Source organism: Arvicola amphibius, chromosome 5 (genome assembly GCF_903992535.2).
Source record: "Arvicola amphibius chromosome 5, mArvAmp1.2, whole genome shotgun sequence".
In the NCBI taxonomy this organism is placed as follows: domain Eukaryota; kingdom Metazoa; phylum Chordata; class Mammalia; order Rodentia; family Cricetidae; genus Arvicola; species Arvicola amphibius.
The window spans coordinates 98340654-98365852 of NC_052051.1; the positions used below are offsets into that span (position 1 = coordinate 98340654).

General features: G+C 44.9%; 1 protein-coding gene across 1 annotated transcript in view; it reads left to right on the forward strand.

Moving 5' to 3' along the window:
• Positions 1-25199, forward strand: part of Dsg2 (desmoglein 2) — a 53646-nt gene that overhangs the window by 23012 nt on the left and 5435 nt on the right. Inside the window, exons 3-14 of the mRNA XM_038330008.1 lie at positions 3884-3919; positions 5463-5597; positions 8364-8525; positions 8655-8799; positions 9935-10101; positions 12300-12437; positions 12535-12720; positions 15744-16009; positions 19396-19538; positions 19808-20035; positions 22365-22592; positions 24245-24366. Of these exons, the coding sequence (XP_038185936.1) occupies positions 3884-3919; positions 5463-5597; positions 8364-8525; positions 8655-8799; positions 9935-10101; positions 12300-12437; positions 12535-12720; positions 15744-16009; positions 19396-19538; positions 19808-20035; positions 22365-22592; positions 24245-24366 (1956 nt within the window). The remainder of the gene's footprint in view (positions 1-3883; positions 3920-5462; positions 5598-8363; positions 8526-8654; positions 8800-9934; positions 10102-12299; positions 12438-12534; positions 12721-15743; positions 16010-19395; positions 19539-19807; positions 20036-22364; positions 22593-24244; positions 24367-25199) is intronic.

Genomic DNA, 25199 nt, shown 5'->3' on the forward strand with positions numbered 1-25199 from the left:
GAAGTTCAAGGTCACCTGCTGTGGAGCAAGATTTCACAGGGCTTGTCAGCCAGGGGGAGCTGTCAGCCAGCGACACCCAGTCCTCCAGAGTACACTGCTGGCGTTTCTCAGAGAAGCCCCAGAGCAGGAAGCCCTTTCTAAAGCTGCTGACCTCAAGAGCAAAGTTACACATTTTTCAGTGCTATTTAACCTTCCTTACTACTAAAGTTTTGTTTTGACTGGATGGTTTCGGTTATTGCCTGTTATCAGGAAGGCCAAGTTTTACATAAGGCACCAGATCTAACAGTAGAAACATTTAAACTTTTGAGGCATTGAGGGAGCTTTTGAAGGATTTTTCTGGTTCATCTAAAAACATTGTCTGGGCTAAGTACAAAGAAGCTTACTTTTCTCATCCAGGCGTTGCACGTGACATTTATCTGTCATCAAGTTCTCTAGGAGAAAAAAATGAGTCATGACTGCTCTCCTATGAGATGCCTGTTCCCATACTTGAGGAATGTCTTTGCTACCATCTAATCTGTATTTCTAAGCAAACACCTAAGAAACCGGGCCAATAAATCACTGAAGATCCTCACATGATCGGTTTACTTTTTAGTAGATGGTAATAAACCACTTCCTTTTATCGAGGAAAATATATGCTATTTGGTTACAATAATAATAATACTAAAGTAACACATGGTTGTACATTTTTGCTAGGGCCAATAAGATTTTAGACAAGAATGACATGGGAAACTGAAGGCAAGACTCAAGAGGTTAAGAGTCCTGCTGCTCCTGCAGAGACCTGAGTTCCGTTTCCAGCACCACCTGCAACCCCAACTCCAAGGGACGCTGACACTTCCTTCTGGCCTCCAGCCACACACACCCCAACACACATGGGCATGCGCACATACACACACTAAAATTAAGAAAGAAAGAAAGAAAGAAAGAAAGAAAGAAAGAAAGAAAGAAAGAAGAAAGAAAGAAAGAAAGAAAGAAAGAAAGAAAGAAAGAAAGAAGGGAGGGAGGGAGGGAGGGAGGGAGGGAGGGAGGGAGGAAGGACAAAAATATTTTCTATTTTTAATGGCATACGAAGTCATAACCTATCTCAACATAGCCACCATGTCATTCAAAATATAAAAGTTTGGGGAGAACATCTCAGTTAGACATTTCTAGCCACTGCTCACTAGATAAAGTAATTTAGAAAAAGTAAGCAAAATGTATCTTGCTATAACATAGAAGGTGGGTAATTGACTAAGGCTGCTGTATTAATTTCTATATGCAAAGACATCATGACCAAGGCAACTTACAGAAGGAAATTGGTGTTCATAGGTTAGAATCCGTGACAGCAGAGTGGAGGCAGGTGGCAGGTGACTAGAGCAACAACTCATAGCTTTCATCTCAAACCTCAGAGAGCTAACTCAAAATGGCATGTGTCTTTTGAAACCCCAAACCTGCCCAACAGCAATACACTTCCGCCAAGGCCACACCTCCTAATCCTGTCCCACCAGCCACCAGCCAGGGACCAGTTGTTCAAATGCTGGAGACGTATGGCAGACATCTCCTGCAAACCACCGTAGCGCCTCTCTTCCCGGAGGCTTGCCTTACTTAGAGCCTCTTTTAGATGAGCAAGGAAAGAGAGGGTTAAGTGTCAACACAAAGCGCAGGCGCCACAGGAAACCACGTGAGTATGAAGGCTGTCGGAGAGCACACATTTTCAGAAAAAGCCTTGATTCCCACTTTGCGTGGGCTCCGTGGATCTGTGTTTCCTAAGACACATGGGGAAAGGCAGGCATGGCTGCAGAAATCCAAGCTGAAGACACTTTACTTCATACACACAGTGGAGAAGCAAAGGCGATCAAGGCAAGCTGTTCCTAGTTTAGACGTAGAAGGGTTCAAGCTGAAGAATTCAGTGTTAGCAGAAGCAAAGGTGAGTCTTCTGGGATAAGAAAGTCACAGATAGGTTTGGTCAGCCAGTGCACACACAACGAACATGTTTAATTAGCCTCAGAAAATGGCGGACGCTTAGCCAAATGGCCGCGATTCCTGAGATGGCAAATGTGAGCGAGCTGAGTTGAAAGGAAAGTACACAGTTGGTGACTAAATGTGGCAAGTCCTCTGGTCGTCTCTCGCCTGTGGACAGGAGGGGGTGACTGAAGTTGTGATCTCAGATTGCACGTGGTCTCACTGTACAGTGTGTCCGTCCAGAAGTCAGTGTGACTCCCTGGTTTTGGAGTTTGAGATGCCAATGGTGGGGATACAGTGAGCGAGGACAAGACCAGAGTGGCGGCTGTAATTTGCAGTCTAACTGGAGCGCTTTTACAGATGGGAACAATGAATGCATCTATTAAGATGGACTTCCTAGCAGCGGGTGTCCAGCTGTGCCACTCTGAGCAAAGCGAGGTCACATAGAAAGAGTCCCCACTTCCACGGAGAAGCAAAGGATTGGCCATTAAAGGTCTGTGCACCATAAGGTCGTCTAGCAGCATGGCCAGAGCAGAGAAAAGCTAGAGCAATAATGGCTTACCAGAGTTGGAGAGAATGTGAGGCACGAATAGCAGAGGGTTAAGGAAACAAGTCTCCCTAGCTGCCATTGGTGACATTGTAAGGACAGCTGGCTGGTCTCCAGTGATAAAAATGACCTCATTCTGTACTGTGCTAACAGTAGCCACTGAGGCTATTGTGACCACTGAGCAACTAAATTTCTGACTCCAAATATTTTCGTTTTCATATAAATGTGAGAGTCAGTGCTCATTGGATGAAGCTCAGGAGGAAAACGAGGCCAACAGAAGACTGATGGACTGCAAAGAAATTGCACCAAAATCAGAAGTAGGAAGGGAGCTAGGGAGCAGGCTGAGACGAAGACTGGCCGTACTATACCCCGTTCCGTGTTGTGGTGACATCCACATTGTAACCGTGCCTGCAGAGGACCGAGTAAGGGGAGCTGAAGATGAACTAGAGGTCAGATTGCGGGGCAGGGAGGGGTGTACATGCGTGTGCAGCCATGGGGATGTTAGGGGTCCCCTGGGAGACTCATCGCCGATCCACAGCCCTGAAGAAAAGTAACCATGTCCCAGACAGCATGAGATAAAAGCCACAGGGTGAGGAGAAAACAGTCAAGATGGGCTTCATGAAGCAAATATTTTTGTTTTTAATTTTTGTTTATTTATTTTTGCATGTGAGTATAAGAAGACAACTTTTGAGAGTTAATTCTCCCCTCACTGGGGCGGTTTCTCTTACTTTTCTGGATGATTCTCCTGCCTCTGTAGGAGTGCTGGCATTATAGATGTATGCCACTGCAGAGCTGGGCAGTCAGGCTGGCACAGTGCATGCCTTTATCCTTGAGCCACATTCCCAGACCTATTTTGTTCATTTAAAGAGAGAGAGAGAGAGAGAGAGAGAGGAGAGAGAGAGAGAGAGAGAGAGAGAGAGAGAGAGAGAGAGAGAAAGGGAGAGTAGTTGTTCTTGTTCTCAGGGCCAGCAAGATCAGCAAGATGGCTCAACAGGTAAAGGCACTTGCTGCCAAGCCTGAGGACCTGAGCTCAACCCCCAGAATCTACTTGGTGGGAAGATTATTCTCTGATCTCAGCACGCACCTGTGGCACATGTATACCTTCCCATATATGCATATATATGCACATATAAATACACACACATATAATATGTATATTCATAATATATGTCTATACGGTGTATATACTATATAGGGGTGTGTGTGTGTGTGTGTGTGTGTGTGTGTGTGTGTGTGTGTGTGTCTTCTCTAAAGGAGACTCTGTAGACCAAGGAAAAGGTAGATTCTGACCTCTGAGTCTGGTTTTTTGTAAGGGAGAACATAGTAATTTGTTTCTTTTCCCAAATAATGATAATGACAGTTACTTGTATGTTTAATGTCTGTAATTTTATTTTACAGGTCTGCTTGGATTTTGGAAATGGACTCCACTTCAAGGTGAGGAACTAAAAGAGATTAATCCCATTTTGGGGACCCAGTGCCTTGGTTTTTCTGGTGAACGGGTTGGCTATGCTTTGACCTGGACCATCTCATTCAAAAAAACACAGAGGAGAACACATCAAAGAATACTCAGTCTGGCATTTTATTTTTTTTTAAAAAAAAAAAAAGAAAAGACCTTGCCAGAGGAGCACACGTTTTTGGACCTAGCACTCTGAGGCAGAGGCAGCCTGGTCTACATAGTCAGATGAAAGTCCTTTACCCATGGCTGTGAACTGTGTGGCCAGGGAGATCATGGCAGGTTTTTCTTGAGACATTAACATGGAATGAGTAAAGAATAGGATTTCTACAGTTTTACATTGTAAACTTTAATGTCCTCACCTGCTCTTAGAGAAAGAGCATGAAGTTGGGTTGGGAGGATCTGGGAGGAGAGGAGGGAGGGGAAAATATGATCAAAATATATTGCATGAAGGTTTTTATTGAAAAATATTTCAAGCTGTAATTCATATTTTATTAAGAAAAAAAGTTTCAAATAGAAACAAAGGAAAATGAGTGGCAGTGTAAACATTGCAAAATAAAACACATGGTTATTTAAAGTAACAAAATGGGTAGAAGAATTGCTCTGATCTTAAGACACTAAGTCAACTACACTGAAATTTTCCTTGGATTAAAAATATTTACAGGCCAACAAGACGGCTCAGCAGGTAAAGTTGCCTGCTGTCAAGCCTTAGGACCTGAGTTCGGTCCCCAAGAACATGGAGGAAGGAGAGGAATGACTACTCAAGTGGTCTTTAGACCTCCATGTGACACACATGCACACCCCCGACACACACACACACACACACACACACACACACCTAAATAAATGCTTAAAAAATATATATGCAATCTCCCTATAAAACCTAATTGAAAATACTCTAAATAATTTTCCCATGGCAAGTTTTAAAAATAAGAAAAGGGCAAAAAATTATTTACTAATTGGTAGGGCTGGGCTAAGCCCACAGCCTGGACTAGCCTCAAACTTGGAATCCTACCTGTACTTCTCAAATGCTAGGATCACACATGCACAACCATGCCTGCTAGGGTCAAATTTATATCAGCCATTTCTGAAGAGAAAGTCCTAAAACACAGAATCATGTGTTTTCAACCCAAAAGTCATCACAGAAAGTGAAACTCAGTCAAGAAAGCCCTTGACATCGTGTTCTTTCTAATCTGTAAGGGACTAGCTTAGCTGTTGGGCTTCTGTGGATATCGCTTTGGGAACCTCTTCTTACTATGGAAAGCAAACCAACCCTGCCACTTTAACACCGTGGAAGCCCTCTCTCATGCACCTCTAGAGTTTGCTAGAATGTATACATTTCCTCTACATAAATGCATCTTGTTAAAAATACAAAACAGATCATAAGTTTTACACTATTTTGTATTTTAATCAAATAGGTTTGTTTTAACTAAAACATTAAAATGTGCACTGTATTTAAGTTTAAGGCAGAATGTCTCACTACAGCGTTGGGGATGTAATAATTGAAGGTAACCTTGTTAACAGGTTTTCAGCACCAGTAGAGAAGACAAACTGGTCCCTAAGCACAGTCACTTGGTGCGGCAGAAGCGGGCGTGGATCACGGCTCCTGTGGCTCTCCGGGAGGGAGAGGACCTTTCCAAAAAGAACCCAATTGCCAAGGTACCGGCCACAAAGGAATATGGGTGAGGGGAGGGTGTGCATGTGTGAGTGTCTGCGCTTGTGTAAGTGTGTGTGTGTGAGTGTCTGCATGTGCAAGTGTGTGTGTGCGTGTGCAAGTGTGTGTGCGTGTGTCTGAGTTTGCATGTGTGAGTGTCTGCATGTGCAAGTGCGAGTGTGTGTGTCTCCACCTTCTCGGCCCCCCTGCCAGGCTCCCTGTCACCTCCCCTTCTCCTCAGCCCCACTGCCAGGGCCCCTGTCCCCTCCACCTTCTCCACAGCCCCACTGCCAGGGACCCTGTCCCCTCCACCTTCTCCACAGCCCCACTGCCAGGGACCCTGTCCCCTCCACCTTCTCCTCAGCCCCACTGCCAGGGTCCCTGTCCCCTCCACCTCACACCTGGTCTTCCTGATTTCACTCTTGCCAAATCATCACCCACATAACATCTGATCTCTGGAATTAGCAAGAGCAAACTTCTGTAGACAAACCAAAGCATGCCCATCCATTACTGAGGGCCTGAACTCAGCTAAGGGAAGGGCAGAGAGGAAAATTCCCCCTACCCGGTCTGTGGAAGCTCATGTACTGAACTGGCCACTGTTGGTTCCAGCCTCTACTCTGGGTCCTTGCTGTTCTCTCTTCCCGGAGTCGGTTCCCCCAGGGGATTTTTAATACATAACAACATCACATCCCTGATTGTCACCTCCTCTCCACCTCCCTCTCTTTTCTGTCTGTGCTCTTACCTGTATGAGTTTGGCTCACAGCATATTTGTGCTAGACATTGGCCAGGCTCTGCTTGCTACTTACCCACCTCCCTCTTTAGCACAGAAGCTCCCAAGGACGTAGTCTGTGCCCTGCTTACGAAGTGGGTGCTCAGTAGCATCAACATAACTGCATGCTCGCCTGCATCTGAGTTTGATCTTCAACGTTCCGATCTTATCTATTAAGGGTTTCTATAAGAGAAATCCAGTTATAGAACCAAAGACAACAGTTTCCTTTTTCCAGCACCATGCTGTATTTACTTTTATTTGTTTTTAAACATGACCGTTGTTTTTGATTTTTATTTTATGTGTGTTTTCTCACATGAATGTGTGTGTGCCGTGCCCACAGAAACTAGGAGAGGGTGTTTTATCCCCTGAAACTGGAGTTACAGACAGTTGTGAGCCATCATGTGGGTGCTGGGACACAACCTGGGTCCTCTACGAGAAATCAGTGTTCTTTACCACTGAGCCATCTCTCCAGCCCCACTCTATTGTTTTATAAAAGCCGTCTCAAGTCGAGACTTCCTCTGTGGCTTCACAAGGCCACATGTGTGCAGCAAGCAGCTGAGTGTTTCACTGGGACTTTGCTTTTGGTTTTGGTTTTGTTTTTTGTGCCTGAGACCTTCATACTGTCTGTCAATAGGTTTCCGTAAAACTGACGCTTATGAGTCTAACAAGTGTTTTCTGTCCTTATTTATTTTAATTACCCAGTTGTTTTAAGTAAAATTTTCACAAAAAGCAAGGGGCTGGAGAGAAGGCTCAGTGGGAAGAGCACTTGCTGCTCTGGCCGAGGGCTTGAGTTCAGTTCCCAGCACCTCCTGTGGCTCACAACCATGCGGCCACCACCGTAACTCCAGCTCCAGGAGATGTGATGCCACCCTCTGGCCTTTGCAGGCTTCCGCATTCACATCCACAAACTCCCCCACCCCCATCTCACTACATACACACACATAATTAAAAGTAAAATACATCTTTTAAAATACACGGAAGGCAAAGTATCTCAGGACATTCTCCTTACTTTCCAAACTCCCCACCTAAAAGCAATTCTCACCACAGCCCCACCCCAGGGTATTTGGAAAACCCTGGGAAGAATGTGTCATTAATCCTATGGTTTCAGTCCAGATTGCTGGTTGGGCCGGTAGGGATCTACGTCTTCAGTGATGTGTGATGGCAAACTACAGACGCGGAGAAGCCTAGGGGGAGGAGCACAGGGAAACCCAACTAATGAAACACCGGTAGGAATAAGACCGTTTGTGGAGAACAAAGAGGCCCCCTGGAGGACACCCAGCAGGCTAGAAACAGTATTGATTTGCCAATATATTTATTCCAAACAGAAAGTACCTAGCTATATTTACCCCTGTCTGGGAAGATGCTCTCTTCATACCTTCCAGGCAAATGGGTGGATTTATGAAAGTGATTTTTATTCTGCAGTGTTTCACCTGTCTGTACTAAATTTAAAATATACTCCCCCTGAGTTAGGCTTAGTGGCACGTGCCTATAACCCCAGCTCTGGGGAGATAAATGCAGGAAGATCACGAGTTCAAAGTCATCTACACAGCTACACAGCAAGCTGGAGGCTAGCCGGGGCTATATGAAATCCTGTCTCATAAAACCTACTTCCAGTAAGTGTAGCTCAGTAAGAGCTCTCTGCTAGTATGCATAAGTCACCGGTTTTTATCACAGTACACCAAAGAAAGATGGGGGAAAAAAAGCCTGCTGCCCTCCAAGATGTGCTCCAACTATATCTTAATTCTACAACAGTTGTAAACCATGAGCTTTATCCCGGTTTCCATTTCACAGATAGGAAAACTGAAACCCAGGGAGGCTAGGCAACTAGCCAGTGTCACAGTCGTGTGTGCTGAGAGGGGATAAGACCATGGTCCCATGGTACCACTACATGTCTTGGGCCACCTGCCTCCTGTCCATACCGTGGCACCTTCAACAGGACATTGTCATTAAAATGTCTTATAAAGGTTTTAACTTGAGACATTCCCTGTTCTTTTTGCATTAGATACATTCTGACCTTGCAGAAGAAAAAGGAATAAAAATCACCTACAAATACACTGGGAAGGGGATTACAGAGCCACCTTTTGGTATATTTGTCTTCGATAAAAACACAGGTTACCTAAACGTTACCAGCATTCTTGACCGGGAAGAAACACCGTATTTTCTGGTAAGAAGGAGCAATTTTACCCTTATTTGTAGCTCTTCTTTGTTTTTATGTTTATGATTTTTTTATGTTTATACCATAGCAATAGATTAAGTTTAGCTTAAATCTGTTGTTGTTCCTGTCATGATTCAGCTGACAGGCTATGCCCTGGACTCCAGAGGAAATAACCTGGAGAAGCCCTTAGAGCTACGCATCAAAGTTCTCGACATCAATGACAATGAGCCAGTGTTCCAACAGGATGTCTTTGTTGGGTCTATTGAAGAACTGAGTGCTGCCCGTAAGGACATTGCTTCTTTTCCTTTAATTCTGTGTGTTTGCGTGAGAGTGCTTGTCTGTATGTGCATCACCTGTGTGCAGGTGCCTCTGGAGGCCAGAAGGGGGTGCCAGTTCCTCTGGAACTGGAGTTACAGACAGTGGTAAACCACCTGATGTGGGTGCTAAGAACTGAACCTGAGTTCTCTGCAAGACCCAATTTCTCCATTTCTCCAGACCCAAAACCCAAATATGTTTCTTTTTGTTTGTTGGTTTGTTTGGTTTTTGTTGTTGTTGAAATGTAAAACCAAGGTCATTTATCCCCCATATATAAAAACACAAAATTCTATCTTTTGGTAAAAGTTGAGTATTGCTCACAGGAAGGATGATAATAAACCCATCACTCCAGGTTTGGACCTCTTGTTATTTTAAATTTAAAGAACCTTAAGAATCATGATCTTTCTGAAAAAGATGATAGATTAGATTGATGCAGCAGGTAAGGCCTCCACAGCAACTGTTCAAACCCGCCCCTGTAAGGGGAAGTTAGCTATAGACACTGTAAAATGGGCAGGGTTGTGTTCTAATCAAACTTTGTGAGCAAAAATGAGCAGCCACGTGGCGTGGGGCTACGTGGGGTATCGTTGACCTCTGACTTGTATTATTTCACTATTAGACCTGCTGATGGTATTGTTCAATGCCATGCTCTCCCTAAGACCCGAAGGAGAGCACTCTCTTTGGTCGTAATAAAGAGAATAGTTATACTAATCCTAATTTGCTTGCATCTGAATAAGCATCCAGGATCTTGGATAATAAGCATGAGTGGTCTTGGCTATAAGATTAAAATGTGTGGCCCTCATATAGCAATTTTTCTAAACTTTCCTAGTATTCTGTGTATAGGTGTTCCTGTGACAAATGCCTGGCGTGAGAGAACAGCCTGTGCGGGTCAGTTCTCTCCTCCCATCTTGCCGCCCCAAGTATCTATCTCAGTTTGTCAGGCTTGGCAACAAATGCCTTCAGCCCTGGGCCATCTCTCTGTCCCCATCCAGCTAAATTTCCGATAGTGGTATATGTCATTCTGATAAGAACCACAGGTCCTGGTAAGGAAAGACCAAAAGGATTTGTAAGCACCCTTACTTCAACACCATTATTCCTCATGCCAGATACACTCGTGATGAAAGTCATCGCCACGGATGCAGATGACCCCACTACCCGCAATGCCGAAATCGCCTACAGAATTGTCTCTCAGGAGCCTGCCAATATTCCCGTGTTCTACCTCAAAAAAGACACAGGGGAGATTTACACAACCAGTTTTATTTTGGACAGAGAAGTAAGTTAATGTTATATCCCACCCTCTTTTTTTTACACTCTCTCCTTTTTTAGTCTTTCTGCTCCTTATTTTTCTAATTTTCACTTGTTCTGCATTCCTCACATGTGGAATAACGTGTGGAAAGAAATCATCATGTGGGAATGCGCTGCCCTGTATGGTAGTCTTGTGTATGTACCCTGTATGGTAGCCTTGTGTGGCTATTGAGCTCTTGGAATGTGACCAGGCCAAACTGAGGTGCGTTGTGTTCATGCTGAAATGGGTGAAATAAGCAACAGATTGGGAAAACTTAGCACGAAGGCTATAAAATCTCACCACATGGCTCAGACCGTGAGCACATCTGCACTCCTAGCCCTCAGAAGGCAGAGACAGAAAAAGCTCAAGTCAAGGCTACATAGGGAGCTTTGGCTTATCCTGGGTGACATAGTGAAATCAGCTTCACAGGCAGTCCTTGGCCTGATAGTGCAGGCCTTTAGTCCCAGCATTCAGGAGGAAGAGGCTGGTGAATATCGGTGAGTTGAGGCCAGCCTAGTTTCTATAAGAGAATTCCAAGCCAGTCAGGGCTGGATAGTGAGACTTGCTCTCAAAAACAAAAAGGAAAATCAGAAAGCTCATAATGGAAAAAATTCTTGCTTTGAATCTCAAAGGAAATTTTGAGAATTTGAGTTGTTTTCCAGAAAGATTATTCTCTCAAATCTTTTTCTTTTTTATTTCTAATTCAAAAGGAGTTTTAATTTTATGTATCTTGCTTGCACCAATGTGTATCTATGCTCCGATGTATGCCTAGTGCCTGTGGAGATCAGAAGAGGGCATCAGATCCCCTGAAATGGGAATTATAAGGCAGCTGTGAGCCGCTGTGGATGCAGAACCAGATCTGGAAGCAGATCTGGGTCCTCTGAGAAAGCTTCTAGGGCTCAACCACTGAGCCATCTCTCCAATCCCTAAGTCTAATTTTTTATTCAAAGGGGAGATCAATAACCTTTAAGTGCTACATGCACAAAATTTTAATAACATAGCAGAGTAAAGTGTTAGCAGTTTCAAGGACACAGCACTTTTACCAGATGTAAATCTGAAGCAGACACATTATGTCGTGTTTGGAAGTCAACTGCTCAAATGAGAAGGACCTCGGCCAGCATTCTTGTTGAGATCGCTCTGAAATGTAAGGTCTCAGTGACTCCTAACTTCTGTTGATGCTCTTTCATCTGAATCTCAAGTGGGGAGGTCTCCTCCAGTGCTCCTCGGAGAAGCCGCAGTTTCCGAGGTGTGGACGTGGAGCTGATCATCACAGCTGCCACTCATCCGGCAGCCTCCAGGCTCATCTTGTTTAATCCATGTAGAAACCGTGTGCCGCAAATCCAGCTCTTATCCCATCTTACACATAAGGAAACTGGGGCTCAAAAGGATTAAGTCTGTGTCCAGACAAGCAAGCAGCTAGCCACAGAGATGAGACTCTCCTCTGTTCCACACAGGACCCTCCCACACTGAAGTGGCTGTTAAGTTCCTTAAGCCCCAGACTCGATGAATAGAGCCGTGGACCGGAGACCACATATAAGGAAGGGGTTCACTTTCTCTACTGTTTTGCTTTGTGCTGTGATCTGATTTTTTGTATTTTCTCATGGAGCTGAAGATAACCAGGAGCTTCTGTTCCTCCTGCTTCCACCTCTAGAAAAGAATACATTTTTTGTTTGGGTTTTTTTTTTCTTCATACTCTTGTGTGACATTTGACATCAGGGCATCTGTTGGACATGTTTCCTAGGAGTCCTCTCTCTACAGGAGTCTGGACCAAGCCTTCCGAGTTTTACCTCCCCTGGCCAAGTCTAACTGACTTAGCATTTAACTTGGATGAAATTGTATAGGAGCAGAACAAAAGCTACCGCCTCAGTCCCACAGCCTCCTCCAGCGCAGAACAAGCTGCATCTCGAACAATCCATGTTTGTTTGAAGAAGCCGTCTCCTAAGACTGTTCCCAGCGACATAGTAGGATTATCAAAAACTCCCCCAGGTTTTCCACCTTTCTGTAAAAGTGCTGACTACATATAAATAGCATCCCCAAACCAACAATAGACCACGGAGGTTACTTGTGAATGAACTAGACAGTGATTCATTTCCTAAGGGTAGGGTGAACCAAAACCAGAAAGGCAGCTTCCGGAGGTACTAATTCCCTCCTCAGATGGGTCTTCTTCATTTTTTATTGTTCTGCAGGAATACAGCAGCTATTCCCTGACGGTGGAAGCAAGAGATGCTGATGGGCAGATAACAGATAAACCGGTACAGCAGGCTCAAGTTCAGATTCAGATCTTGGATGTCAATGACAATATACCTGTGGTGGAAAATAAATTGGTAACTTATTTTTATAGTAGATTTACTATTTCTTGAGTCCCAACTAAAATGCTTTATTGTATTAATAAAAAGCTGTGTGTTTCTTTATGTTTTGCAGTATGAAGGGGTAGTGGAAGAAAACCAAGTCAATGTGGAAGTCATGCGTATCAAAGTGACTGATGCAGATGAAATAGGCTCAGATAACTGGTTAGCAAATTTTACGTTTGCATCAGGAAATGAAGGGGGTTATTTCCACATTGAGACTGACACGCAGACTAATGAAGGGATTGTGACCCTTGTCAAGGTGAGTTGTGAGTGTCGCCAGCAGAGCAGACCGCGGCTGTAGGAGAGTCTAACATATTTTGAGCCCCTTAATCTCACGAGTGCTTTACGAGGACATAACTGGCACCAGCCTTGCTCAGGATCAGAGACATCCTTACGGCCAAATCATATGGAAAGAAGCAGTCACCCTATATGTAGTTCAGAACCAGATCAGGAACTCAGATCCCAGCCACATGACCTCGCATCACACACTTCCTGGCAGCTCACTACCTAGTGTGAGCTTGGTGAGCCAGGGCTCTATAACTTGCCTTTTGAACAAAAGTCTATCGTGATTTTACCACAAGTATTGCAAGGGCTGCACTTTGGAACACAGTAGTCTGCTTTCCTATGCCTCCTGGGTCTATGAAGAAAAAACTGAATTAAGTAGTCTTAGAGAACATGTGTAATTCAGCTCAGTGATGGACGGCCTACCTAGCATGCATGACGTCCTTGGTTTAATCCCCAGTGCCAAATAAATTAAAACTTGGTGGGATGTGTGATTTGTACCTATAATCCCAGCACTTTGCAGGAGAACTGTTGAAAGTTCAAGGCCAACGTAGACCTCAATGCAAATTCCATGACAGCCTGGGCTACAAAGCGAAACCCTTTCTTAATAAACAGTAATGATGATGATGATGATGATGATGATGATGATGATGATGATGATGATAAGCGGCTGTGTGGTGGTGGTGCACGCCTTTAATGCCAGCAATCAGAGGCAGAGGCAGGCAGATCTCTGTAAATTCAAAACCAGCCTGGTCTACGTAGCAAATCCCAGGACAGATGTAAACAAACAGCAAATGCGCAGGGAAGGGAGCCCGAGATCATCCAGTCACGAGGGAAGCTGCAGAATACCTGAAGCACAAGCCCACACTACCCTACTCAGAGCACTGCCAGAGATAAAAGCGATGGAAGGCTAGAATCCAAGTGAATTCGGGTAGGTGATATTTTTAATGATAGGATATATATAAATCAACACAGGAAAAAATAGCTGCATAAAAATCCTCAGAACAACATCAATTTTATATAAAAACTGTAAATTACTCAAAAGCTAGTCACAGATTGACTAAGTGAGTTAAGTGTAGCTTAATACCAATATTTATTTTTAAAATGGAGAGTTGGAGCATACACTATGTGCACGGTGATCACACAAACTGCATAGTGGGTGCTGTAAATAGCAGAGTTCACCAAGTGCTTGCTGAAGGAAGGCTGATCTGCCTTGGACTCAGCAGCCCAGAGGTAGGATGTTCATTGCACTGCAAAGGTAGGGAGCAGGCTCTTGTTTAAATGTATTTCCCTGGGCTTTCTCTTTCACCAGGAAAGATCAGATTCTTTAGCATGTTAAGGTGCAGTGTAAATCTGTCTTAGGATCCAAGCAGTGGTGGTGCACACCTTTAATCCCAGCACTCGGGAGGCAGAGGCAGGTGGATCTCTGAGTTTGAGGCCAGCCTGGTCTACAGAGCTAGTTCCCAACAGCTAGGGCTGCACAGATAAACCCTGTCACAAAAAAAAAAAAAAACCAAAAAAACAAAAGAAAGAGAGGAGGGAGGAGGGAGGAAGGGTGGGAGAGGAAAAGGAAAGGAAAAGAAAGGAAAGGAAAGGAAAGGAAAGGAAAGGAAAGGAAAGGAAAGGAAAGGAAAGGAAAGGAAAGGAAAAAGAGGGAGGGGAGGGGAGGGGAGGGGAAGGGAGGGGAGGGGAAGGGAGGGAAGCCTACCTTAGGAACAGAGCTTGTTGAGCCACTGTGTTAGAGTCATGATGAAACCCACAACCAAAAGTAAGCTGGAGAGACTGGAGGCAGGAGCTGATGCAGAGGCCATGTAGGAGTGTTGCTTACTGGTTTGCTCATCATGGCTTACTCAGCCTACTTTCTTATAGAACCTAAGACCCCAGCAGTCCAGGGGTGACCCACCCCCATCAATCACCAATTTGAAAAAGGCCCTATAGGCTTGCCTACAGCCCAATCTTATTGAGGCGCTTTCGTAATTGAGTCGCCATCCTCTCAGATGACTCTGGCTTGTGTCGAGCTGAGATAAACTATCCAGCACAGCCATCATGTACTCCACACCCATTCATCAAAAACAAAGCCATGGAACATGTGTTACAGAATATTAGTTTTTATTAAATGCCCATGAATTTCCCTATTGCGAAAAAAGAATCTTTTACTTGCAAAAACAAAAAAGTAGAAATATATGTTTCGGAAAACAATTATGACCTTTATAAAAATCAATCGAAAGTACTTGCTTTGTTAGACATGGTGGATCAGGCCACCTAAGGCAGCACCTACTGAGGGGAGCAGAAAGATGGAGAAACGTTCAAGGCCAGATTGGCTTGCAGAGTGAGTTCCAGGCCAAGAAAGAGCTGTATTTTTTGTTCCAAAAATACTAATAATTGTAAGGGCCAGAGGTAGTAGATGACTTCAAAGATAGTGTTTCTTGTCACATGTGAACTCACAGAGACTGTGACATATATAAGACATGCTCAAGCCAAACAAACTCCAGGCATGGAGGGGAAAGTTGGGTACCAAGTCCCAGCCCTTGCTGGGGAGCTATTGGCATTTGAAGGCTGCTGGAAGAGGAAGAGTCAGCTTTAATGGCGTGACTCCAGATATATTGACACAGTCTAGGGCAGACCTCTTATCCAAGAGTAACTGAACAGCACGAACTGTATTCCATGACGAGAGGAGGGGGGGAGAGAGGAAAAACACAGTTCGGTGAGAAGGAAAGTGGAGGCAGAGCTGAAAGGTTGAGATGGACGTGAAGCTGATCAAATTCACTGAGTAAAATTCTCAAAGAATAAAAAAAAAAACAGTAATAATGAAACCTCCTAAAGCTTTCGTATTCATGGATTTCCAAGCTAACAGGATTTGCAGCTGGTTGCTGTCGGTGCGGCAGTGGACTGCCCGTGCAACTGTGTCCCCAGGTTCCGCTTTGTTGTTCAAATCATGTCTCTCTGCGCATGCTCATGGGCTCCGCTTCCTCTGCAGTAATGTAGGCTTTGTCTCTCCAGGAAGTGGACTACGAGATAATGAAGGATCTCAACTTCAGCATCGTAGTCACTAATAAAGCAGCTTTCCACAAGTCTATTAGGAACAAGTTCAAGCCCACGCCCATCCCCATCACGGTCAAGGTCAAGAACGTGGTTGAAGGCATCCATTTCAAGAGCAACGTAGTCTCCGTCCGAGCAAGTGAGGCGATGGATAGATCCAGCCTCAGCCGGTCGATCGGGAAATTTCAAGTTTTTGATGAAGACACTGGACAAGCAGCCAAAGTAAAGTAAGCGATGGCTATGGGTGTGTTTCCAGGTTTTAATTACCTCACATGCCAGGTTTTAAAATGTCGGTTTTCAAAACTCATTAGAAAATCACAGCAGCTCATTCCTTCACACCCCAGTTACAGTTTGCCGAAGGCCCTAAAATCAGTTCTCCCCAAACTGAGCCTGTCGTAGAAGGAAGGCGAAGTTTCCATCTTTCCGTCAGCCTCTGTGTGGAGCAGGGCTGGGCTGGTCACCTCCAAGAAACCTACTAGAGAAGGCTGAAAACATCTCAGAAAATAACTGTAAAATTCTATTTCCCAGCATGCTAGGCGGTGAGGAAGTAGCAGATAAGGTTAACCACATGCGAAAGATGCCAGCACACTATTATAACCAGGACTGTGAAAGCTGAGGCAGGGGGATTCTGAGATCCTGGCCAACCTGAGCAATACAGTGAGACCCTGTCTCAAATAGGTGAATGAAGAGAGAATCCTGTCACATCTTCCACTTCACACACACATCGTTTTAATAGTCTCACACATTCCTGGGCTTGGGGATTTAGCTCAGAAGTAGATTGCTTACCTAGCAAATGTAAGGCCCTGGGTTCAGACCTGAGCTTGCGGAGATGAGGGGTGTAATTTCACACATTTCAGTATGGGAGTAGTCATTTTATGTACAAATAAATTCTGAGAATTAATCTTTATTTAAGCCACTTATTTCAAGGAGAGGTGAGCTTTTCTGTGTGTGCGCATGAGTGAATATCTGTACTACTTGTCTGCATGAGCCCACAGACATCAGAAGAGGGAGCCGGGCTCCCAGACCTGAAGTCACAGGCACTTGTGAGCCACTTGGTGGGTGCTAGGAATGGAAACCTGGTCCTCTCCAAGATGGCTAAGCACTCTTGACCACTGAACTGTCTTTCCAGGGAACTTGGATGTTGGGGGTGGGGGAGGTCACAATGGTCATTACTAGAAATACATTTGCTGCCTCCGTGCTAAGGACTTCATTGTGCCCTGTCTCTATAGCTTACACTGACATATTTTGGGATTATCAGAGTGCATTTCTCTATACAAAGCTGCTGTTTATGAAGTTACATAGTTGAGTTTGAAGACTTCCTCCTGCAGCTCAGACACACAGGCTTGGGGACACACACAGGCTTGGAGAACTTCTGCTCTATAACAAAGATGCTTTGATGCTCACCTTCCTTAGGCCTGTGTCCCTGGGTGCTGCCGCTTCATAAAACATGTAAAAACAGGACCAGCTGTGGCAGAAAGGCTCCCCAACTGTCTGTTTATATTTCCTGAGTCTCCATCAATGGAATCTACGGGCCATAGAGTGGGTAACTCTTCCTCAAATTGATACTCACAAGTGCCTTCCACTGATGTCTTTGTGACCATCTTTTATTTGCCCTCCCACAGGGGTGTGCTTTTAGCTTCCGTGACTCTATGTCCCCACAGGGCCACCCGTAACCAAGTCCCCAGACTAGAGGATTCTGTGTGATTTTTTTTCTCTGCATTTGCTGAGAAGCTTGTATGTTCTAATACTATTGAGAATGGCCTCCTGGCAGTTTTTTAAAATTTTGCTATTTTTATCAGGGTCTGTGACTGTTATGAAAAGGGTGTGCATTCTTTGAAGAATGATAAAAGATGCTTCTTTCTTCTTTAGCGTGTACTTATAGAGCGTTAGAACAGGAGTGACCTAACCATCCACTCGCACCTGTGAGCTGGGAGGCACAGCTAAGTTAAATCATTTAACTCATTAGTAGATCCTGCTCTTGAAGTCTTCATAAAGACGGTAAGGTCTGGAAATGGCTTGGCACTTAGAGCACCTGCAGCTTTTGTAGAGGACCCAATTTGGTTCCTAGAGCCACAGTCACTTGTAACTCCAGCTCCAGAGGCTCTGACCCCCTCTTCTGGCCTCTGAGGGCACCTGCTTGCACATGCACATATCCACACACAGATAAGCACACTTACACATAATTCAATATTAAAATAATAAAATCCTTTTGAAAACATAAGGACAGCAAAAGAATCATGTCTTTAATTTTGTCATAGTGTGGTATTGAACCGATTACCCATCCAGTAATTTATGGATATTGATATAACATGTGAGCTGCTTATCCTGCCCAAACGCTGAGTTCCACAATGGATCAGTTGCAAAGTTCCTTAAGTGCATCACATAACACAACACATGCCCTGTGCCTGACATCACATAACACATGCCCTGTGCCTGGCACCACATAGCACATGCCCTGTGCCTGGCATCATGTAACACATGCCCTGTGCCTGGCATCACATATATAACACAGGCCCTGTGCCTGGCACCACATAGCGCATGCCCGTGCCTGGCATCACATAGCGCATGCCCCGTGCCTGGCATCACATAGTGCATGCCCCGTGCCTGGTACCACATAGCGCATGCCCGTGCCTGGCATCACATAGCGCATGCCCCGTGCCTGGCACCACATGGCACATGCCCCGTGCCGTGTCAGTTAGACGACCTCAGTGTGAAATGGCTATGGAAAGGAAAATCGGGGCAGGCAAATCCATGCCTGCTTTAAAATTCCTGACAGACATTCAAAATTACCTGTGAAAATCCAAATGCGCTGCCATTTGCTCTCTACATTTTATTTTCATGGTTTTACTTTACAGTTTTAGGTGTTGTTTGTTAAGACAGGACATCATTATCCCAGGCTGGCCTTGAACTCACTAAGTAAGACAAGAATAACCTTCCACTCCTGATCCTTCTGCCTTCAGCTCCCAAGTTCTGGATGAGACCTTCCTCTATAATCAGTTACTGGTAACAACAGTAGGCATAAAAGGCAATTCAAGCATACAAGGGGATTATTTCCAAATAGTATAGACAAATATTAATATAGATCAGCCATCCCTTCTCATGTACTTAAATAGCTACTTACTAGAAAATGAATTATTGATTTGATTGAACCAAGAGACTCGTGTGTTTGCCTTGTGCTTATAGTTTATATGTTAAACTCAATAGTACTCACTATATACAATTCTGAAAACTTAATATGAGCCTATTTCCTGTGCCTTCTTATAGCTGGCTTTTCACACTGATTTCCCTCACTTCAGAGAGGAAACCCAGAAATGCATTGTCTTCACTTTTAGCTGGTTCAGTTGAAAGTCATCATTCCTAACAACATACAGCATCTCAAAATGTTTAGGTGCTTCCAGTTAAGGCAACCACTGTTTTTTTAAGTTATTTTTAAATATTGACAACATCCCAGTATACTGAATACCGTAAGCCCATTCCACTACGATGTGACATTCAAATCCAGTGTGTATAACAAGCTCCTGCACAATGGGGTGTGGTTAAGTTGAAGGAGGTACAGATGTTACTCCCAGTGTGCCCAGAACTAAGGACGAACTTGGTGTTTGTTTTGAAACAGATATGCAAAAGTGGAAGATATAGACAACTGGGTCTCCGTGGATTCTGCCACTTCAGAAATTAAGCTTGTAAAGATTCCTGATTTTGAATCTAGATATGTCCAGAATGGCACCTACACAGTAAAGGTTGTGGCCATATCCAGTGGTAAGTTGTTAAACAGATGTTTTGTGTGACTAAATGCATTCAGATGTTGTCTTTCAGCATGGAAAACATGTGTTCTGTGTATAAAAGGCTCATCTCTTCAGCAGTTATGCCTTCATATTCTTGCTTACATAGTGACTTAGAACTGATTTGAATCTGAGACCCAGCTGGGATGGGAGGTGCCCTCAGCGGTTAGCACCCCCTCTTTACCTGATTGGCCGGTGGTCAGCCATAGACTCAGAAGTCTGAACGCTCTCCCGTTTATTTTCAAGATCATCCTCAAAAAACCATCACTGGCACCGTTGTTATAACTGTTGAAGACAGCAATGACAATTGCCCCACACTGGTGGAACCAGTACAGAGTATCTGCGAGGATGCCCCTTACGTGAATGTCACTGCGAAGGATCTGGACGGACCCCAGAACAGCGGGCCGTTCACTTTCTCCATCCTCGACCAGCCGTCTGGAACAGCAGAGCAGTGGAAAATAGTACACCAAGAAGGTCCGTAAATGATTGACCCACATCAAAATCTAAACAGTAAGCGTGGTAGATAATGAAGATGTTTATAACATAGGTTGTTTCTTCTCTCAAATTTTACTTCTAGTATAATCTCCATGCTTTCTGACCAGGCATGGTGACACACACCTTTAGTCACAGCACTTGGGAGGTAGAACAAGTAGATGTCTGTGAGTTCAAGGCCAGCTTAGTCTCCATCAGGAGTTCAACCCAGCCAGAGCTACACAGTGAGACCCTGTACTAAAAATAATAGTCACAATAATAATGTAGGCCATGTTTCTTCTCTCAAATCGTACTTCCACTGTAATCCCCAATATAGTTCTCAAGGGACTTATGAAATGAGGCCCTGAACCTACAGTAGTATTTCAGCTCAAGCACTTCTGTCTCAAAGATGGGGAGACTGGAGCCGTGTACAGCAATCAGACATTCACAAAGTGAACTCATAAGTCTGTTTAAAATCGTGTTTATTGAGCATGTGCTGTGTGCCAGGCCCTCTGCACACACCGTCTCAGCTAATCCTTGCTCAGTCGCATTATGTCCTGAGGGTGGAGAACGCTGACCTTACTCAGGGGTAGGGACTTGTTAAAAGGCACTAGGCTAGTTTGTGACAGGCATGACCTGACAAAGATCTGACACTCATGCTAACCCGGCGCCGGTGGACACAGTCACTGCATCTTGGGCCTATTTCTCTTGCTGATGTGATCTTTTGAGTGCCCTTGGGACAGTCTCAAATGCAGAAAATTCTACCCAGAAAACTGTTTAGCAGGCATTGTTCATTTCAGAAAGGTTTACAGCACAGCTATCAGCAGCCGTCCTATCAGTTATTATAACTCACCTTAAAATAGTTGAGAGGAAGGTTTTGTTGGGTTTTCCCACTACTTTTTGATACTTTTTTTGAATACACACACAAGTCTGGTACAGTTGTTCTCATAACCCTCACACTTAGGAGGCAGAGGCAAGAGGACTGTTTGAGATTAGCCTCGACCTCACATCAAGTTCCAGACCAGCCTAATCTACATAGCTAGGCCCTGTCTCAAAGAAATAATGTCAGCAAGGTAACCCAATAGAAGAAGGTGCTGGCTGCCAAGCCTAACCACTGAGTTCACACCGAGGACCCATCTTTAACCTCCGCATGCTGACCGTGGTACTGGAACACACAGGCATAGCCACACCCACAATAAATCTCTCTCTCTCTCTCTCTCTCTCTCTCTCTCTCTCTCTCTCTCTCTCTCTCTCTCTCTCTCTCTCTCTCTCTCTCTCTCTGTTGTTGTCATTTCTGTTTGTTTTTTTGAGACAGGGTCTTACTCTGTAGCCTATGCTGGTCTCAAACTGCTATTATCCTGCTTCAACAGTTGGGTGCTAACTGTAGGCAGAGGCTGCTTGTTCATTTCCCAGCCGCCCAGACCCAAAATAATCACACACAAAATTATATTAATTAAAACACTGCTCAGTCTATTAGCTTATGCTTCTTATTACCTAACTCTTACATTTCTATTCATCTGTGTATCGCCATGTGGCTGTGACCTATCAGTAAGGTTCTGTCCTGCTTCTGTCTCCTTCAGTGGCCACATGGCATCTTCCTGACTCCACCGTCTTTGCTCCCCTATTCCCACCTTGCTCTATTCTGTGTTGCCATAGGCCCAAAGCAGACTCTTTATTAATCAAGGTAATAAAACATATTCACAGCATACAGAGGCAAATCCCACATCAGCTAACATCTTTCTTTGCCCTTTTTTATATGTCTTTCACTGTATTTTAATGCTTGTAAAATAATGTGAAATTCCATTATCAAATTTCTTAAGAAAAGAAACAGAACAATAGGTATATAAAGAAAAGGTATTGTCTCAAAAGAGTGGAACGAGATAAAAATAAGATGGGCCTGTGCTGAAAATTATACAAACTGGGGGTGACACCGTGCAGGTTCTGCTATACTTGAAAACTACTTTGGCAGCTTATTTTTTAATAATCAGTAAGATAAACATCTTTGAATGAAAATTTTACTCATATAAATGTCATCTCATGCGTTGCTGCATTCCCGCTGACTGGACAGTGTTGTGGCTGTTCCCATCATTTGCTAAGCCACACACGTTAGTTAAAAAAACCTCAGGAAAGCTGAGTCTAACCCTACCCCTCTGCTGGTTAAACTTATTTTGAAATCCAAGGGCACGTTTGATGAGCACAGGGAATGCACTCCATGGGGAGCTGGGGAGGGATAACGCTCACACCCGGAGCTACACTAAGACCCTTCCTGTGGGTCAGTCTCTCTTCCCTCAACAGCGGCTCATTTTCATTCCCTTGTGCCTCCCCCTCCCAGGGACCAGTGTGCTGCTGCGGCAAAGCGAGTGGAAGCTCGGGAGAAGTGAAGTCCCCGTCCTCATTTCCGACAGCCAGGGCTTCAGCTGCCCCGAGACGCAGGTCCTTCAGCTCACCGTCTGTGAGTGTCTGAGGGGCGGTGGCTGTGCAGCAGCCCAGTATGACAACTACGTTGGCCTGGGGCCCGCCGCAATCGCTCTCATGATCCTGGCCCTGCTGCTCTTGCTGCGTAAGTCTTTCTTCGGTGTCTTCGTCCAGAGTGACGTCTTAGCCCTGTAGCCAGCGACTTCCTTACACTCCTGCTTCAACCTCATGAGAACACTTTGGAGGGTGAATGTTAGGATAACTGCAGCGCACTGCATGCTCGTCTACCTTTTGTCGTAACTCCTGTGGGTATCTTATTAAGCTCTGCGGGGGGGGGGGGGGGGGAGTTGCACAGCTGTATTCCCAGTGCCAGAAGCAGTGTCAATAGGTCTTCAGAAAAGCAGGCATATGCCATGTGGATATAAGGTTATTTTTACAAAGCTCATGTATTCTAATCCAACCATGCTTTACACAGTCAAGTCAATGAGGCTCCCCTGCCTCCATTCCTGGCTTTTCAGCTTTCCTCTGGCCAGCCCCAGACAACTCTTTACTAAGTATTCTGTGTGTCTTTACAATAACAAGCTGTGCCCAGCCAGTCCTGCTCACCCTCCAGTCCGCCAAAGACCTGAGGTCGCCTGCAGTCCCGGTCTACTTGAACTTGGGCAGAGCACGCATGACCTCTAAGACAGCCTGGGCTGTCTCCATGGAAAGGAATCCGTTAAAGACACTTGTAGATGGCTAGTTAAATACACAGAACCCAACAATTTACAGTGGCGCTCTAGCCCATGGGTTCTATTTGCTGCAGAGTGGCTTCTTTTGACTCACCATGGAGTTGGGTGTGCATATTTTACCCAGGGATTCCATGCCCTGACTTCCCATCCCAGCTTCTCTGAAGCCTAACCTGTCACTCAGCCAACAACACTTGATTACTATAAAAGCTGCTGTGTAGCTCAGTGGTAGAGTACTTACCTAACGTGCCTGGGCTCAACCTCCAAATTGCATAGAAATGAGCATGGTGGTACGGCACACTGTGACCCCGGAACTTGGGAAGTGGAAACAGAGGCGTCAGAACTTCAGAGTCTTTCTCAGTTACATATTGAGTTTAAGGCCAGTCTGGGCTGAAAATAAAACAAAAATAGAAACCAAAGAAAAGGAAATAGTATTAGGTAATTGAAAGGGAAACTGGAGCATTAGAAAGTCAGGTCTCGTACCCAGCCCCACCCTGAGGTAAAGAGCAATAGCTTTGGTGTGCTAGAACATGTTGATGTTTTCATCTGTTCTTACCACCCCCCAGGTTTTGTGTGTGCATGTGCATATTCATGTGCGAGTGTTTTAGATGGAGCTTTAGAGGCAAGGTTTCAGGCTCCCAAGCAGCTAAGCACTGAGAGATCACAGGCATGTGCCGCCGTGCTTGGCTGCTTTTGATCGCTCTGCTACATCTCTTAGATAGCAGCCTGACAAAAGAGATTCTACGGTAGCCTTAAAACGTTCCATCTTTACCTTGGTCCTCTGATTTACATCTGATCTCATCCAATCACAATATTCTGCTCACTAGCCAGAGACAGGCTCTCTGTAACGAATAAGACCTTTGAGTCAGAGGGCTCTGTCTCCCTTCAGGCTTTGGTGTAATTTAACCAAAGCAAAGTTGGGAGGGAAGGTTAGACCACAGTGAAGAAACACAAAACATAAAAATGAAGTGTCAAGTAAGTGAAGCCTGGGCGCCAGGAAGTCCGGTGTGAATTCTAAATGGTGTGGCCTTCGTTGGAAAAATGGACTCCTCTGCTTTGCTTTGTACAGTTGTGCCGCTCCTGCTGCTGTTATGCCACTGTGGAGAGGGCGCCAAAGGCTTCACCCCCATTCCCGGGACCATAGAGATGCTGCACCCTTGGAATAATGAAGGGGCACCACCTGAGGACAAGGTCAGTTCATCAGACAGTGGCGCTCTCTGGTCTCATCTCATGGGGAGGATGTGGGGCGCTCGAACAATATCACTCTGTAGGCCAGACTAGCCTTGAACTCATAACAGTCCTCCTGCCTTGGACTCCCGAGTATGGGGATTAGAGCTGTGAATCACCGAGTCCAGCCTCATTTTATGATTTTAAAGGGGTCATACTTAGAGGGTATTTGCAATATTTTTGGTCATGAGAGATTGACACAGCTATTGAATTGCAAATGTATACGTTAAGAGCGGGCATCCAACTCTTAAAGTCCTTAGCATCTAGGAAGTAACAGTGTCTGGAAGACTGGGCTCTCCATCTTCGGGATCTGACCGTTAGCAGTGGAACTGATTAGAGGGACCCAGCAGATGTCCACGCTTGCTGGAGAGGGAAAGCTCTCTACCTTTCAAGGTCAGGGAGCCTGTGCTGGTGTTGTGGTGTGACAGGGAAGGCAGAACAAGGGCCGTTAAACCGCATGCACATGCTCGTTCAGCAGTGGTCATTGGATCTCACGCACACGCCTTGGTTAAACAACAGGTTCCTGCGATAGCATATTCTCTCTCATGTGCTAGAGCAGACTTGAGGGGCTTTGACTGTACTGTTGTATAACCTGTGCTAACGAGAATGCAGACCAGGAGTCAGCAGGTGATCCAAGCTATGTAGAGCAAGAGGCTGAAAGAACAGGAGCCTGTGGGAATTTAGTCTTGGAACTTCTGCCCCGCTGCTAAGTGGTCCTCTCAGCACCCCTTCTGTTCTCATCATAGTCTGCTGACAAAGGGAGACCCGAACCCCGCAAGGTGCTTTTGAAGTGGCCC